The sequence below is a fragment of the Ursus arctos genome, unplaced genomic scaffold (genome assembly GCF_023065955.2).
Source record: "Ursus arctos isolate Adak ecotype North America unplaced genomic scaffold, UrsArc2.0 scaffold_30, whole genome shotgun sequence".
In the NCBI taxonomy this organism is placed as follows: Eukaryota; Metazoa; Chordata; class Mammalia; order Carnivora; family Ursidae; genus Ursus; species Ursus arctos.
Window position 1 is genome coordinate 4,542,608 of NW_026622986.1, and position 18,003 is coordinate 4,560,610.

At 34.9% G+C, this 18,003-nt stretch overlaps 1 protein-coding gene across 6 annotated transcripts in view; it reads left to right on the forward strand.

The window, feature by feature from the left end:
• Positions 1–18,003, forward strand: part of CUL2 (cullin 2) — a 96,675-nt gene that overhangs the window by 35,942 nt on the left and 42,730 nt on the right. For all 6 annotated transcript variants that reach the window (XM_026483444.4, XM_044378568.3, XM_026483443.4 and 3 more), the window contains 2 exons: positions 4,998–5,103; positions 10,255–10,337. In XM_026483444.4, the coding sequence (XP_026339229.1) occupies positions 4,998–5,103; positions 10,255–10,337 (189 nt within the window). The remainder of the gene's footprint in view (positions 1–4,997; positions 5,104–10,254; positions 10,338–18,003) is intronic.

Below are 18,003 nucleotides of genomic sequence, written 5' to 3' on the forward strand. Positions count from 1 at the left end.
TCTCTCCCTATATATATAGCACATGTTAAATCTTGACAGAGTTCCAAAGTGCAGCTTCAGCTTGGATGAAACTTGGTGGAGTAAACCCAAGCTCATGTTTCCCTCCAGTATGCTCTTATTTGACTCTAAGATCCAGTATTTCATGTTTATGGAAACACTATTAGTTCAGGCACTCAGCAGTTGTTCTCTTAAAGTTCTACCTTATCCTTCAGGCATTATATTAATTACCTACAGTGTCATAATGCCCTGTGATCTCTCACATTTTCCTCTCTCTCCTTGTGCTGTCATATCTGTCTGGATTGCTTGTCTTCCTTTCTCTGAATGACTAATTCTGATGTGTTTTTCCATCATTCCTGTCTCTGAACTTCCCTCTTCCTTGTCTCCTACTTAGATCTTTTGTGTTACCTGTTGCTCCGGCATGTTCCTGTGGTACTCTGCGCTGATACTCTCTAACTCGTTCACATAGACAGTGGAAATAAATTCCTGGGTGCATAAGGCAGATACCTTTTTATTAAAGAATAGTGGATTAATAAGGAATAGTGTCATTAAGCCACGTGGGCCTTTCACCCTTGGAATGACAGTATCTGCTCTTGAAATGGTTGTGGCCTATGATGGAGGCAGTGATCATTTTGGCCTATGCATTGTGACATGGGCAGAGATAGACCCCTGTCTCAGTTTCTCATTGGGGAGAAACTCCTCAGTTCTCCCCAGTGAGTAACTGAGGAGTGAAGCCGGGTGTCAGAGCATTATCTGTACAGTTCTTCATGCATTGCTGGAGTACCATACCACACTGAGGCCAGGGCTTGGTTCTCTTGGCATGTTTGTTCTTTGTCACTGGTTCATGTTCCTGTAGGTTTTTATAACAACATTGGATTTACTTACTGTAAGTTGCCTCTGTTAGAAACTGGAGCTTCTTTCAACAGCCATTAGCTTTTATTTCTTCTTAGAAGAGCCAAATGGAATAAAATCAGAAGCCAGCAGTCGCTGACAAGCACAAGGTTTACTGTGGCTTTGGCTTTTATAAAACAGTGTTTGCCATACATTAAACATCCTGACATTTCATGTTTTATTTTCCCTCATCCACCAAAGTGAGATAGTCATAAATAGAACTTCTAAGAATTCCCTAGCTAAATTGTGGAGGAGAATTAGAGGAATTTTTAGAGTATTTTTAAATGTTTTTATGAAGTAATTTCTAGCCTCTTCTTTATTCTGATTGATGTATAAGATGGATATGCATTAGCATAGGTAATTTAAGGATTCTGGCTTTAAAGAAAATAATGATATTTCTGCCTCATGTTTCCCAGTACTCCATATCTCTTTAGACACTGCTGGCTCTTGAAGTGGAATACGTAAGATATTAGCTGGAGAACTAAGAGCTCTTGAAATCCAGTTGGTAGTGAGTGCTAGAATATTTTGAGCCCTTTCTACACATTTTATTTACTTTAAAGAACTCTGTATTCATGAGAACAGTTTTTGTAATGGAATTTCCTAAGACAGATTGAAATGCTTGGTTTCTCTGAGGCTTCAAAGTTACTTTTGGCTATTCATTATTGTCAGGTACTATTTTTAATTGTGTCAGTGCTAATATTTGAGGAAAACAAAGGATGCTTATTAAGTACTTTGTTGATGAAATAAATTATAAAAACATTATAAAAATTATAGAAACTATTGCATTGTATGTGAGCAGAACAGCCAGGTATTTATTGCCTGTGTGGTAGAGTATAAAATATTTTAAAGAAATTATTGGAACGTGATTTCTTTTATGATTTCCTAGAACATATGTCTTTATTTAAAAACAAATGTGTGATGAATAAAATTGACTGTAAAATACTCCAGTGACTTAGAAATTAAGAATTGTATCCACATCAAAATGAAAAATTGCACTGTTTACATTTTAAGCTATATCTTTAAATTATTTTAAAAGCTTGTCTATCAAGCTTAAACTTAACATCAAGAGTAGAACTCTGGAATGAGAAAGATACAGTTAATGTAAGCTCAAGTTTTATTCCATGAGGTAAAGAGAATAGTGACTTGTCCTATCAGATATAAACCATAAAGCCCCACTAAGGTAATAATGCCGGCTCAAGAATATACATACAGTGATTCTAGACCTCTGCAGGTCTAGTAGCTGGTTCTTCAGCATTAACAAACCACTCTCCTGAGAAGTTTATGCTTATCTGTAGGTATGAAGGAGCTGCTTAGGATTCTGAATAGGTAAGTAATTTTTAGATGAACTGGAGATGGCAGAAACAGGAAATAGAGACCAACCATGGGAGTGTTGCACAGGATCGAAGCAGAGAGTAAACAAAAGGCATTGGAAGAGAGAAGGAAAGTAATGGGAGAGGATGATGAGTAGTTCAGGAGGACACAAAGAGCAGCTGATTAAAGGAGTGAAATGGAAGGATGAGAGATAAATGTTTCTAATCTTTTAGTGGGATTACTGGGATGGCCATGGTACCACAGACCAAAAAAGAAACTGGTTTGGTGCTAAGGATCCATATAGGAAGGCACATATAAATGGTAAAGATATGACAAATTCCTGCTACTCAGGGAACACGTGTCACTGTTGAAATATTGTATTTGTTTATGTTTATATATTCTACCAGATGTGTAAACTCTGTGCAAGAAGCCCACATTTTTGTTTTTCATCTTTCTGTACCTGGGGCCTGGAATACTACCTGATTTAGAGTTCATGCTTGGTCAGTACTTGTTGGATGAGAGAGGGAGAACTCCTGAATTTCTGTGCGAGCTCTGCCACTTAGCAGATTGACCCCTGGCAAGTTCTTTAAGCTCTCTAAGCTGCAGTTTTCTTACATATAAAAGGAGGACTATAATAGTACCACACATACCTGCTTCATAGTAGTCAGCCTTACAAAATGCTCATGTCAGGTATGCCTGACACATGACACGAGCTCAGTAAAGGTTAGTGTTTACTTTTATTTCCTGGCATTTGTGGCTTTTATGATCTGTCTCCAGACTGCTTTTCCCAGTTTGTATTCTAATATTAGCTTTTGCTATCCCTGCTGTCTGGAATGCTATCCATTTATGTATTCAGTAATTCATCAAGGAAGTATTTTTTGAGGACTTCCTGTTTACCTGACACTGGTTCTGGATGCTGTGTTATCAAGGTCCTTGCCTTGTAGTTCTTATATTCTAGAGTGGTAACAGATGTACAGAGCAAATAAGCAAATAAAAGAATTGGATTATTTCACAAAGTAGTAAGTACCGTGAAGAATATAAAACAGTTGTGTGAATTACTTTAATGGGAGTGGGAAGTTAAAGTTCATTTGGATTGATATCAGATCAGGCCTGAGAGAAGTGTGTTTGAGCGGAGACCTGAATGACAAAGGCCGGAGGTTAAAATATCTCTCCAGTTTATATATCCCTATTTCAGGCCGGATATCCTAGATGCTCTCTCTCTAGCTTTTACTTCTGTCTCTCTCAGGCCTATTCCCTTTTCTTCAATTGGGAGGCATGGTTGAAAACCCAGCATGAAATTAGGAGGATATACTCCTAGAGAGAATGGAAGGAAGGGTGAAATGGCATTTTGAAGGAAAAATATAATAGGACTTTGTAACAAATGGGTAGAGGAGACTGAAATGTCAAAGAGAGTACCAAGGTTTTAAGCCTTGGCGTCTAGAGGCTTGTAGTAAGTCCTTGTGGGAGTGCAGCTTGTGTAAATGGTTCTATCTATACAGCTTTGGACTTAATTCCAGGAATTGTGTTTTTCATCATCTCCTAGAGTTGTTGGTAGAGTTATGCTGTTCAAATTTTTATTATCTTTGTTTTCAGTTTCATTTGTCTGCAGACGTGAAGTGGACTTTTCATTTTGATGCAGTGAACACTTAGAAAGTATGTTTTTTACTGTAGAGATTTCGTGGTTATTGCCTATTTGTGTTGTCTATAGCTATTTACACATGGCAGAACCTTTCAAATCAGTACTTTTAGGTGGTGAGCATTATAGCCATTATAGTGAGATCTAAGATTGTGAAAAGTGAGTGCTAGACTATTTTGAGCCCTTTCTACACATTTTATTTACTTTAAAGAACTCTGTATTCATCTCAGTAATTTGTAAAGTTCATTATAGTTATTAGCCTTAGAATATGTTGAAACATTATAAAGCTGCTTTCCTCTGGTAGACAAAGTGATCTTACATTTGTCAGTTTTGCTCATACGTCTTACTGTCTATAACCGTCTATTTCATTTTCTTACCTACTGATTGTGATCTCTTTGTTGTTGTTTAAAAATGAAAAGTTACATCTTTTCCTGGTGATAGACATAAATTGAAGGACTGACTTGAGTTTTATCTTCTATTTTTTTAATTCTTTGCAAAGTGAACTTATCCTGACTTCCAAGAAGAATCTGGAAATGAGCAAATTAGATTGTAGAAGCTCCTTGGGTAGGAGCTGTTGGGCTATATGAGTACTGGAAATTTTTAGAGCAAAACCCTTGAGTTTTTTTTTAATTTTTTTATTATAATCATATTTTTTATTATATTATGTTTATCATCATACAGTGCACCCCTGGTTTTTTATGTAAAGTTCGATTACTCATTAGTTGCATATAACACCCAGTACACCATGCAATACGTGCCCTCCTTACTACCCATCACCAGCCTATCCCATTCTCCCACCCCTCTCCCCTCTGCAGCCCTCAGTTTGTTTCTCAAAGAAAAAGGGGGTAATCAGAAGGGGGAATGAAGCATAAGAGACTATGGACTCTGAGAAACAAACCCTTGAGTTTTTTAAAGTGAGGTTGAGGTAATAGGGCTTTTTCCCCCTATTCTAGAGGTTATTCTTTTGCTGTTAAAGCGTTTGGCTGATACTTTTGATCCTTTTAAATTACATTTCTTACTTCTGCATAATTTCTTTGGATCTATTACCACACTCTTCTATAGTTGATTTATAACCCTTAAAAGTGTTATTTTCAAGTTGCAAGTTATTTGTTTTCCTACTGATTTTAACATAGTGTCCACTGGTACTATATTTGTTTTTCAGGTATCTCAACACCCAGTTTATTAAAAAGAATAAATTGACAGAAGCTGACCTTCAGTATGGCTATGGTGGTGTAGATATGAACGAACCACTTATGGAAATAGGAGAGGTAGGAAATTCTTTAAATGACTGGCAAACATGAGAGTGTTTTTACATCTATTGAGGGAATTTGGTTCACTCTCCTTTTTTTTAAGGAGGACTATCTTAAAATTGTCGAGATTTAAAACATCCTGAATGTTAATAAAACACTGCAATGATTTCCTAAGAATCTTCACATAGATGAGAACAGAAGAGACATGATTAATATTATTTAGGTAATTAAATTAATGATGGATGAATAAATGACAGGTTAAAGTTCCACTATGTGAAAAAGCTCATAAAAAGCCTTTAGAAAAGTACTTTCTAAAAGTATTTAGAAAATAATCTTGAGATTCTTGTAGTTAAAAAGCGCAGAGGTCAAGGTACCTGTGTGGCTCGGTTGATTGAGCGTCCGACTCTTGATTTCAGCTCAGGTCATGATCTCAGGGTTGTGGGATTGAGCCCTGTGTCGGGCTCCATGCTGGGTGTGGAGCCTGCATAGGATTCTCTCTCCCTCTCCTTCTGCCCCTCGCCCCACCTCATGTGTGTGCGTGCTCCCTCTCTCTTAAAAAATAAAGTGCAGAGGTCATAGGTTTAAAAGAGATCCTGAAAGAGAAGAAATACAGAATTATGGATGTAACAAATTTATTTTAACTTTAAAAAGTAATTAGAGAAGTTCAGAGTAAAACAATGAAGTGTGGAGGTCGAGTAGTTCTGCCAGATTCTTGAGGTACAGTGCAAATTCAAATGTGAAAAGTTACATAAAGCATATATTCATTGTGAAAGAAATACTCCAGTACAATGTTTGTTTATTCATGGAATACGTATTTATTGAGTAGCCAAATGCTGGCGATACAGTGGTGAACAGACAGAAGGTCTCTGTCCTCATGGGGAAGCAGTGCCAAATAAGTACAGAAATTAATGTGAAATTGTGGTGAGTGTTAATGAAAGAAATAAACAGCCAAGATGCAGCATTAGTAGAAATTTTATTTAGAATAATACTTCTGGAAAGAAATTTGTCATTGTCTTTCAGTAGACTTTAAAATGTGCAATATCTGTTAACTAGAAAATCCCATGTCTGGTAATCTGTACTGTGAAAATAATAAATAATGGGGAAAAAGTTTAAATATTTTAAAGTATTCTTTGCAGGGCGCCTGGATGGTTCAGTTGGTTAAGTGTCTGCCTTTGGCTCAGGTCATGATCCCAGGGTCCTCAGATAGAGCCCTGCATCCTTGCTCAACAAGGAACCTGCTTCCCCCGCCCCCCCGCCTGCTGCCCCCTGCTTATACTCACACACTCTCTCTCTCTGTCAAATAAATAAAATCTTTAAAAAATAATAATAAAATAAAAGTATTCCTTGCAATCATTGTTAATAAGGGCGACAAATGGGTAGACAATCTAAATGTCTCATATTCAACAGTAAGCACCATACATAGATGAATATGTACAGTATGATTTTGTTATAAAGGCAAAGAGATAAATTAGTAGTAGAAAATGGTTTATAGAAACTTTAATAAAGGGGGAAATTTTTCATGAAAAAATTTGGACACATTATATGTTTAATAGGAATAAAACTGTAGGAGAAAAAGGATGTAGAGTAACAGTTGCTTTAGTTTGTAGGATTATAAGTGAATACTTTAATAATTGTCCCTTATCACCAATACCATCAAGCTCACTCTTCCTCCCAGAGGAAATCACCATAAACAGTATGTCTTTCCCGAATTTTACCTGTGTATTTGCATATAAATATACTGTGCACATAATGGTTTAATTTTGTATTTTAAACATTAATGATAACATATGTACCATAATGATAGCATACCATATATCATGCAACTTGTATTTCTTGCCTGTTTTGTTTTTTGGTTAATGTGCCTAGTTCTTTGCATATAAGTTTATTTTTGTGAGAGCTCAGTACTCTGTAATAGGAATACGGAATAATTTATTAATCATTTATTAAACTATTCTTAGTTTTCAGTTCTTTGTTGTTATGAACAATACTGCTGTGAATATCATTGTTCATTTATTCATTTATCAAATTTTTTTTAGCCCCTCTGTGTGCCAGGCACTTTTATATATGCTAAGAATACAGTAGTGAATGAAGTAGAATCAAATTTTACACTTAGGGAGTTAACACTTACGTATATATCTCTTTGTACATGAGCAGAAATTTTCTTAGAGTGGGTACCTGAAAGTGGATTTTCTGGGTCCAAGCACACCCTGAATTTTGATAGCCCCTCCAGCTTGTTTCAAAAGGCTTCTTAGTTTGTTCTCCTATGATAGCTATAACCTCTCATTTTCTTTTGTATCACCTTTTTTCCGTTTGTGCTATGTAAAAAGCAAAAAATAAGGGAAAACTTGAAGAATGGCCCTTGTGGGAAGGCTGATGCTCTTACTTATTTGAAATGGAATTACCACTTGATGAGAGAATAAAGTTACCCCAGGGAAATAGAATAGAGAGGCTAAAACGAGACTAATGGCTGTATAGATGGAGTTACGTTGGCAACAGAGGAGCAGTCAATTTTTGGTACTGGAATAATTTGTACTCTTTATGGGAAAAATATATTGGAGTTTAAATATGAAAGGCAAAACTTGAAAACTTTTGGAAGGCAATATAGAGCACACATATCCCTCACATTAGGGTAAGGAAGTTCCTAAAAGACGAGAAAAATATAAACAGTAAAGGAAAAGATTGATAACTTTGAGACATTAAAATATAATGTATTTTTACTAAAAAAACACTGTAAAGGAACTCAAAAGCTAAGTCACAAACTATGACTGAAATACATAGATCTGTCAAGGGATTAATTTCTACAATATGTAATGAACTCCTAGTTTTTATTAAGAACAAGATAAATATTATGGAATAGTGGGCAAAAGAGATGAATGGGTATTTCACATAAAAAAAAAAAAAACTAAGATGTACAATAAACATATAAAAAGATGCCCAGCCTCACACAAGAAGATGCCAGTTAAAACCACAAGGATTTACCAAAACAATCTACAAATTCGGTGTAATCCCTATCAAAATACCAATAGCATTTTTCACAGAACTAGAACAAATAATCCTAAAATTTGTGTAGAATCACCAAAGACCTCAAATAGCCAAAGCAGTCTTGAGAAAGAAGAACAAAACCGAAGGTATCACAATCCCAGATTTCAAACTATCTTACAAAGCTGTAGTAATCAAAACAGAATGGTACTAACACAGAAATGGACCCTAGGTCAGTGGAACAGGATAAGGGACCCATGCAAACAAATCCACACTTCTATGGTCAGTTAATCTATGACAAAGAGAATATGCAATGGAGCAAAGAGTCTCTTCAATAAATGGTGTTGGGAAAACTGCACAGCTACATGCAAATGAATGGAACAATGCCTTTCTTAACACCATACATGAAAATAAACTTAAAGTGGCTTAAAGATCTACATGTGAGACCTGCAACCATAAAATGCCTAAAAGAAAACATAGGTAATATTCTCTTGGACATCATCCATAGCAACATATTTATGTTTGCTTGAGGAAACATATGGTATGTTTCCTCAAGCAAGGGAAACAAAAGCAGTAATAAACTATTGGGACTATGCCAGAATAAAAAAGTTTTTTGCATAGCAAAGGAGACAATCAACAAAACAAAAAGGCAACCCAGTGAATGGGAGAAGATATTTGCAAATGGCATCTAATAAGGGGTTAATATCCAGAATACATAAAGAACTTATACAATCAACATAAAAAAAAAAAAAAACCAAACAATTTAATTAAGAAATGAGCCAAGGACCTGAATAGACATTTTTCCAAAGAAGAGATACAAGTGGCCAACAGACACATGAAGAGATGCTCAAATCACTACTCATCAGGGAAATGCAAATCAAAACCACAATGAGATATCACCTCACATTAGTCAGAATGGCTAGTATCAAAAAGACAAGAAATAGCAAGTGTTGGTGAGGATGTGGAAGGAAACCACCGTGCGCTGCTGGTGGGAATGTATATTGATGGAGCCATCATGGAAAACAGAATGGATGTGCCTCAAAAAATGAAAAATAGAAATACCCTATAATCCAGTAATTCCACTCCTGGGTATTTTACCCAAAGAAAATGAAAGCACAAATTTGAAAAGACATATGCACCTCTGTGTATATTTTACCATTATTTACAATAGCCAAATTATGGAAGTAGCCCAGGTGTCCATTAATAGATGTATGGATAAAAAAGATGTGATCTATATGTACAAAGGAATATTACTCAGCCATAAAAAAGAATGAAATCTTGTCATTTGCAACAACATGGTTGGATCTAGAGAGTATAATCCCAAGTGAAATAAGTCAGTCATAGAAAAAACAAAAACAAAAAAACAGACTTAACTATAGAGAGTGAACTGATGATTACCAGTGGAGGGGTGGGTGAGGGGATAAGTGAAATAGGTGAAGGGGATTAAGAGTACATTTATCTTGATGAGCAATGAGTAGTACAGAGAAATGTTGAATCACTATATTATACACCTGAAACTAATATAACACTGTATGTTAACTATATTGGACTTATATGTTTAAAAAATATGAGAATATGTACACATTTGGTAGAACTATAGGCAAGGGAATGATTTAACACAAAATTCAGGTTTGTGGTAGCCTCTGAGGGGGAAGTAGGAGGGCATTTGGAGCAACAGTAATTGGGAAGTTGTGTTTCTTAAACTGGGTGGTGAATACAGGGATGTTCTATTTTATTATTCTTTTAATTGACTTACCCTTTATGTTTGTATGAGAGGTTTCATAATTTTAAAAATCAGCCAACAGCCAAATCACTTTGAACATAATTCCTTTGTTTCTCTTAGTCTTGGCATTTATAAGGTCTTTCCATAATACCAAGCATTTAACAATCAATAAATTATAGTTTATAAAAATCAAATCAATTATTTGAGTTTTCAGTTCAGTTGAATTCAGTTCAGTTTCAAATAATTCAAACCTTAATTCTGTTCTTTGTGCATGTCTGATAGTCATTTTCAATTTAAATTAGAAATTCATTTTTTATGTATATTTAATTTTCGTTTGACTTTTGAAATATTAATTGTAAATACTTGATGTGTATTTTTACTTTAAAAAGTTATTTTTAACATTTTAACAAATGTTAAAAACAAATACTAGGTAATTCATCCTTGATAATTTTTATTTTTCCTGGCAGCTAGCATTGGATATGTGGAGGAAATTGATGGTTGAACCACTTCAGACCATTCTTATCCGAATGTTGCTCCGAGAAATAAAAAAGTGAGTACTGACATTCGTCTTCTTGAGTCAATTCTAATTTGCTGTTTGAAATGGTTTCAAATAGTGTACAGTTGCATGGCTGTTAACTAGACATAGGCCTTGGTTTACTTAAACGAGCCTCATTTTCCATCTAATGCCAATATTTTAAAATTGTTTTATAATCTTTTTTTGACAGGTCTTTGGTCTTTAGCCCAATATGCTTAGTAAATAAATAAGTCCCTGAAGGAAGTGACCTGCCCCTTTTTGTTGCAAGCCTGATACCCCTTGCACCTTCCAGGGCATAGCTGAATTGTTTGAACATATTCTCTCAGTTTAAATCTTGATAAGGATAACCTACCTATTCTAGAAAACAGATTTTTCTAGGTAGTTGGTTACCTCTTAGCCCCAGTGTTAAATTAGTAACTTGTCTATGTGTGAGATTAGTTCGTGGGAAAATGGCTTCTCACTCTACTCATGGCCCGGAGTGGTGGACTGTTTACCTAATTGCTGTGTGAATAGAATTTAAGATTACAAGTTTTCCTGTGGAGTCCAGAATAGAACATCCTTGGGTCAGCTCTGGCCTAAAAAATTACTAGACTTCAGCTTTGGGGAATCAGAAGCACTAAAAGTCAGTCATACAGATGTGTGTATAATAAATTTCATTTTACTGGAACTGATGTTGTAGGAATTATCTAGACCAGTGAATTGCAGTGTGATAATGGCCACTCCATCTGAAAATGCTTTCTTTAAGAATACCCAAATATGGGTTTTTTATGTGAGGGAAAAAAAGGAAAGCATTGTTCTTTCTATGGGCTCCTAATAGGACTTTAAAAAAACCAAATAAATAAACAGAAACAAAAAACAAGCCACCAAAGAGGATAGGGAATATTTTAAAATTTAATGTAAATACTAAATAGTAGAAAGTAGATGGTAGCAATTAGTAATGGTTTTAAAAAACTGTCACCCTTTTAATGAGGGAGATGGAGAGAAAAGGATAGTGAAGCAGTAGGGTGGGACAATTTTTTTCTTTCTCTTTTGTTTACTAAACCGTAATTAACTAAAAGAACACTCCAAACAATATTTGTAGGTTCTAATGTATTTATTTTGCTATGAAATATTAACTTGTTTCTCGACTTGGAATTCAGCTATTTACATTAAGTTTATTGAAAATACTGTTAAAATTTTCTAAATGTAGTTTTTTGAAACGTCTCTTTTAATAGGCTTGTCCCAACCTAGTAAATTTTCTTAAGTGTGATTGTTAGCTTGTTAAAAATGAATTGATGAAAAACTAAAGAAAATCTAACTGTATATGAAAAATAATACAATAGTAATAAAACAATAATAAAATAAAAATTAAAAAATAATACTATACAGGATATTCTGGAAAAGACAGAGATTATTTGGTTAGAGATATTATTAGGCCAACTTGTCTTAATTTTGTTGTTATAATCAGCTTCCATGAAAATATTATTCGACATGCTCTAATGTCTCATTTTTCATGTGTACTCCATTAAGTAGGTGTTATCCCACATTTTACAGCTAAGGAAACTAAGGTATAACAACAATAACAACAACAACAACAACAAAATATGGGAGCTATGTGCCAGAAAGTGTCCTAAAAGCTTTACCTGCATTATCCCATTTAATCCTCACAACCCTGGGATGTTGGTACTACTTCCATTACCATTTTACAAATGAAGATGTCAGTGGTAGTACTCTAACAAGGCTAATTTGACTCCAGCCCCTATCTTCTTAATTCCAGGGATTCAAATATGGCTTCTGCTAACTCTAAATCCATTATGCCTGTCTTTTAAATCCAAAGACTATTTCTTCCATTCCTGGTTCTAGTGCTTTAGCTTTTATATACATTTTAGTTTTATAATGCTTTGTATTCTAGTAATTTCACACATAATTCTTTATTTGATCTTAAGGAGGCAGGGCAAGTTTTATTTATAAGTAAGCAAATTGACCTTCAGTTAGTAGAAATGACTTACCGAATTTGAAATACCTAAGGAAAGAGACTTCATGCCTGCAAACTTCCAGTTTGGGTATTTCCACTACATTGTTTTAATATCTATTTACCCATTGTCATTTGAGATAATATGGCCAGATACCATAACTTCCATTACATGGACAAGTGGCTGTGGTAACTTGTCTGAGCCTTATAATGGGATGTGTGGTGAATATTATCATAGGCTCATTTTACAAATGGGGAAAATGAGGCTTGAGAGGATAGTTAACTTACTCAGGTCATGTATCTAGTATATGGCTTAGTGAGAATCGGAAGTTAGGTCATTCTGGCCCTTGTGTCTGTGGTCTTACCCATGTATTACATATTCTTAGCAGTAGTTTGCTGAAGTTGCTTCTCATTGCCATTGCTGCTAACAGAGAAGTATTTTATCGTGTGTACCTACGACTTTTTTGTGGAAAGAGCTCCACCAAACTTATGGAATAAAATCTTTTCAGATCTAGCAGAGCATATTACAAATTTGATTTCCTGTCAACTTATTCACAATTTCCTTTCCCTGTAATCATCCCTAGGTTCCTAGATATTCTTTACAAGTGTCTGAAGGGCATTACTGTGAACTTGTGGTTTCTCAAATCTGACCTCTGAAAATCAAGCTTACACAAAGGGTGTTTAAAAGCATTATCTTTCTACAAAAAAATTATAAAAGTAAAATATGTTGATTGTACACAATTAAAAATGTGTAGAAGGTTAAAAAGAGAAATTAAAAGACTTTCACTTTTCCCCTGATGCCTTCAGTTCTGTTATTTGAAGCAAACCACTATTAAGGATTTAAAGTATTTTCTAATAGAAATTCTCTATGCGTTTAAGATCGAATACACGTGCATATATGTGTGTGTACATACATTTATATGGATGTGCGTATGTATATATCTACACACATATATTACATATAATAGACACACATACGTATGTACTTGCACTCACGGAGTTTACGTAAGTATTAATACTTAACATTTTTCTTAGAACAGACTAGTGGTTGGTGTGAGACTATAAAGTGGTAGTATGAGGGAGTTGCTTTATGGTGATAAAGTAGTTGTAAAACTTGAATATAGTGGCAGTAACATGAATCTAGATATGTGATAAAATTGCATAAAATTACATGTATACAAACACAAATGATTGTGTATAAAAAATGAATAAGGTCAAAAATATGAATAAGGTCTATAGGTTGTATCAGTGTTGATTTCCTGTGATTGATGTTGTATCATAATTATGTAAGATGTTACCACTGGAGAAAACCAAATGAACATTCTCAGGACCACCCTGTATTATGTTTGCAACTTCCAGTGAAGCTGTAATTATTTCAAAATTTAAAAATATGTTTTTTAAGTTTAATTGGCACATAAAATGTGAATATCCCTGTTTTCTTCCTTTTAGCTGCACCTTTCTTCTCTTCCCAACTAACTACTACGGATAGTTGGTTGTACTTAAATAATTGTTTACTTAAGTACAGTGGTTTCTATTTGTGTATGTGTGTGTGTAATCTTTATATTCCTTTAGGAAGATGTTGTAAGCTCTGGAGCCTCCCCACATAAAAATATTCAATATGCACATGCACACAAAACTTTACGTACTTTTTAGAAGGTTTGTGGATTCCTAGGATCAGAATTGCTGCCTTAGCATTTACGTGGTGGACTTCTTTATCCCCAAGAGAATCATTTGGCAAATTGTAATCTGAAAAAAAGATTCTATACTTAATATTTGTTGAATTGGAAAGTTTTTATTCTGAAATCGAAACTCAGCAGCAAAGCAGTCATGACTTTAATATCCTCTCTCTGTCGTGTAATCATAAAGGCAAGAATTAAGTGACAAATGGAAAAAAAAATTTTAACTTAACAGCTCCTGGGTTTTTTGTTCTTGTTTTTGTTTTTAACTCTTCCTACTTTCACCACTATTGTAACATCATACCCCTGTTAGATACCAAAATTTCCTACAAGTGTGGTTCCCTGTCAGGGCTCTTTTCTGTTCTGTTTGTTTGTCCGTCCTCGAGCGCATACCTCACTGTGTTTATTATTATAGCATAATCAGTCTTGTTATCTGGTAAGACAGATTTGCCTTCCATAAGCCAGAAGTGTTCTTGCTGTTATTTGGCCCTTTACTCTTTCATATACAGGTCATAATGATCTTTTTTTTAAAGGTGATTATAAGTTCCATAGAAAAAATTTTCTGTGGGATTGAAATTGAGTCGAATATATAAGTTAGTTTGGAGGGAATTTATATCTTCATTAAATCTTCTGTAAACATATCTGCTGTTTTTAATGCCTTCTTTAATATCTCCTAATATGTTTTTATAAATTTATTTGTAAAGGTTCTTCATTCGTTTTATTTCAAGATACTTCATATTCGGGGCGCCTGGGTGGCACAGTGGTTAAGCATCTGCCTTTGGCTCAGGGCGTGATCCTGGCATTGTGGGATCGAGCCCCACATCAGGCTCCTCCGCTGGAAGCCTGCTTCTCCCTCTCCCACTCCCCCTGCTTGTGTTCCCTCTCTCACTGGCTGTCTCTATCTCTGTCAGATAAATAAATAAAATCTTAAAAAGGAAAAAAAAAAGATACTTCATATTTGCTGATACTGTTACCAAAAAATTGTATAATTATCCATTCTATTTGTTTTCTGCTAGTGAATTGAAATACAATACTCTTAATATGTAAATCTTATATTCAGCTACCTTGTTAAATTCCATCATTTCTAGCTGCTTCTCCAAGGGAAAAAAAGTGTTATTTCTAATAATTTGTGCTTCTTGTGTGTGTGCTTTCTATGTAAGGTATCATAATCTGTAAAAGATAGTTATGTTTCCTTTGTGTGTGTGTGTGCATGCACACACACTTGCCGTGCCCACACACACCTCAGTGATCAGGACCTCCACAGCAGTGTTGAAGAGGAGTGATGGGTAGTGAGCATCTTGGTCTCATTCCTAGTTGTAAAGGTTACACATGTAACATTTCTTCTTTTAAAATGATGCTTCCTCCAGTTTTTTTTTTATTAGATACTCTTTCTCGGAATGATGAAATTAATTTGAATTTGGTATTGAATTTTATAAAATGACTTGTATTTGGATTGAGTGATCATGGTTTTTTTCTATTAGTCTATTAGTGTAGTAGGTTACATTTATAGATTTTTTAATATTAAACTATCCTTGTATAACTAGAAAAAAACCCAGGTTGGTTGTTTATAATAATTTCTATAACATTTTTGCATTTGATTTGCTACATAATATTTTATTTAGAATTTTGAATCTATATCCATGAATGGAATGGGCCTATAATTATTTTTTCTCATAATGTCTTGGGTTTGGTATCAGATTCATTCTTGTAGGATGGATTAGAGGCTATTCCCTCTTTTTCTTTTGAGTAAAAGAGTGTATAAACCTGGGATGATCATTTTTTTTTTAATTTATGTAAACTCAGTTAATTAACCTATAGTGTATTATCAGTTTCAGAGGTAGAGTTCAGGGATTCATCAGTCTCATATAACACCCAGTGCTCATTACGTCATGTGCCCTCTTTAATGTCCATGGGGTGATCATTTTTTGGAGTGTTTAGTAAAACTCCCTGCAGAACCATCTGGGTGTAGGGTTTCTTTGTAAGAAGAATTTTTTTTTCACATTTACAAATTAACCTTTGCCTTTATTTTCTATTTTTGAAGTATAGCTGACATACTGTGTTATATTAGTTTCTGGTATACAACATAGTGATTTGACAATTTTATACATTGCTCAGTGCTCACCACAATTAAGTGTAGTCACCATCTGTAACCATAGATTATTAATATTATTGACTATATTTCCCCTGCTGTACTTTTCATCTCTATGACTGACTTACTTTACAACTGGAAGTTTATACCTCTTAATCCCCTTCACCTATTTTGCCTATCCCCCCTGCCCACATCCCCTCCAGCAGCCACCAGTCTGTTCTGTATTTAAGAGTCTGGTTTTTTGTTGTTGTTATTTGCTTTGTTTTATAGATTGTACATGTAAGTGAAGTCATGTGGTGTTTGTCTTTTTCTGTCTGACTTATTTCACTTAGCATAATACCCTCTAGGTCCATCCATGTCGTTGCAGATGGCAAGATCTCATTTCTTATGTCTGAGTAATAGTCCATTGTATATGTGTACTGCGTCTTTATCGATTCATTTTATCAGTAGATACTTTGGTTGCTTCCCTCTTTTGGCTGTAGTAAATAATGCTACCATAAATGCAGGGGTGCATGTATCTTTGTGAATTCGTGTTTTCATTTTCTCTGGAAAAGTACCCAGTAGCGGAATTACTGAATTAGAGGATATTTCTATTTTTCATTTTTTGAGGAACATCTGTTCTGTTTTCCGTGGTGGCTCCATCAATGTACATTCCCACCAACAGCGCATGGTGGTTTCCTTCCACATCCTCACCAACACTTGCTATTTCTTGTCTTTTTGATACTAGCCATTCTGACTAATGTGAGGTGATATCTCATCGTGGTTTTGATTTGCATTTCCCTGATGATTAATGATTTGAGCATCTCTTCATGTGTCCTTTGGCCATTTGTATCTCTTTGGAAAAATGTCTGTTCAGGTCCTTGGCTGATTTCTTAATTGAATTGTTTGGTTTTTATGATGTTGATTGTGTAAGTTTTTTATGTATTCTGGGCATTAACCCCTTATTGGATATATCTTTTGCAATACTTCTTTCATTCACTGGGTTGCCTTTTTGTTTTATTAATGGTCTCCTTTGCTGTGCAAAAGCTTTTTATTTTAGTGTAGTCCCAATAGTTTATTATTGCTTTTGTTTCCCTTGCCTGAGGACATATCCATAAATCTGTTGCTAAGGCTGATACTATTATGTTTTCCTTTAGGCATTTTATGGTTTCAGGTCTCACATTTAGATCTTTAATCCATTCTGAGTTTATTTGTGTGTATGGTGTAAGAAATTGGCCCAGTTTCATTAATGTGCATAGAGCTGTCAAGTTTTCCCAACGCTGTCTTTTCCCCATTGTATATTGTAACTTCCTTTGACATAGATTAATTGACCATAGCAGTGTGGGCTCTCTATTGTGTTCTGTAGATCTATGTGTCTGTTTTTGTGCCAGTACCATACTGTTTTGATTTCTGCTGCCTTTTTTTTTTTTTAAGATTTATTTATTTATTTTAGAGAGAGAGCACAAGTGGGGAAAGGGTAGAGGGAAAGGGAGATAAGCAGACTCCCTGCTGAGTGGGGAGCCTGATGTGGGTCTCAATCCCAGGACCCTGAGATCATGACCTGAGCTGAAATGAAGAGTTGGATGCTTAACTGACGGAGCCTCCCAGGCACCCTGATTACGACAGCTTTGTAGTATATCTTGAAATCTGGGATTGTGATACCTTCAGCTTTGTTCTTTCTCACAATTGCTTTGGCTGTTCAAGGTCTTTGTGGTTCCATACAAATTTTAGGATTATTTGTTCTAGTTTTGTGACAAAAATGCTATTGGTATTTTGGTAGTGATTGCATTGAAGTGGTAGATTCCTATGGGTAGTGTGGGCATTTTAACGGTAGTGCTTTTTCCAATCCACAAGCATTGTTTGTGTCATTTGCAGTTCCTTTCATCAATATTTTATAGCTTTCAGAGTGTAGATCTTTCACCTCCTTGGTTAATTTATTCCTAGGCATTTTATTATTTTTGGTGCAGTTGTAAGTGCGATTTTTAA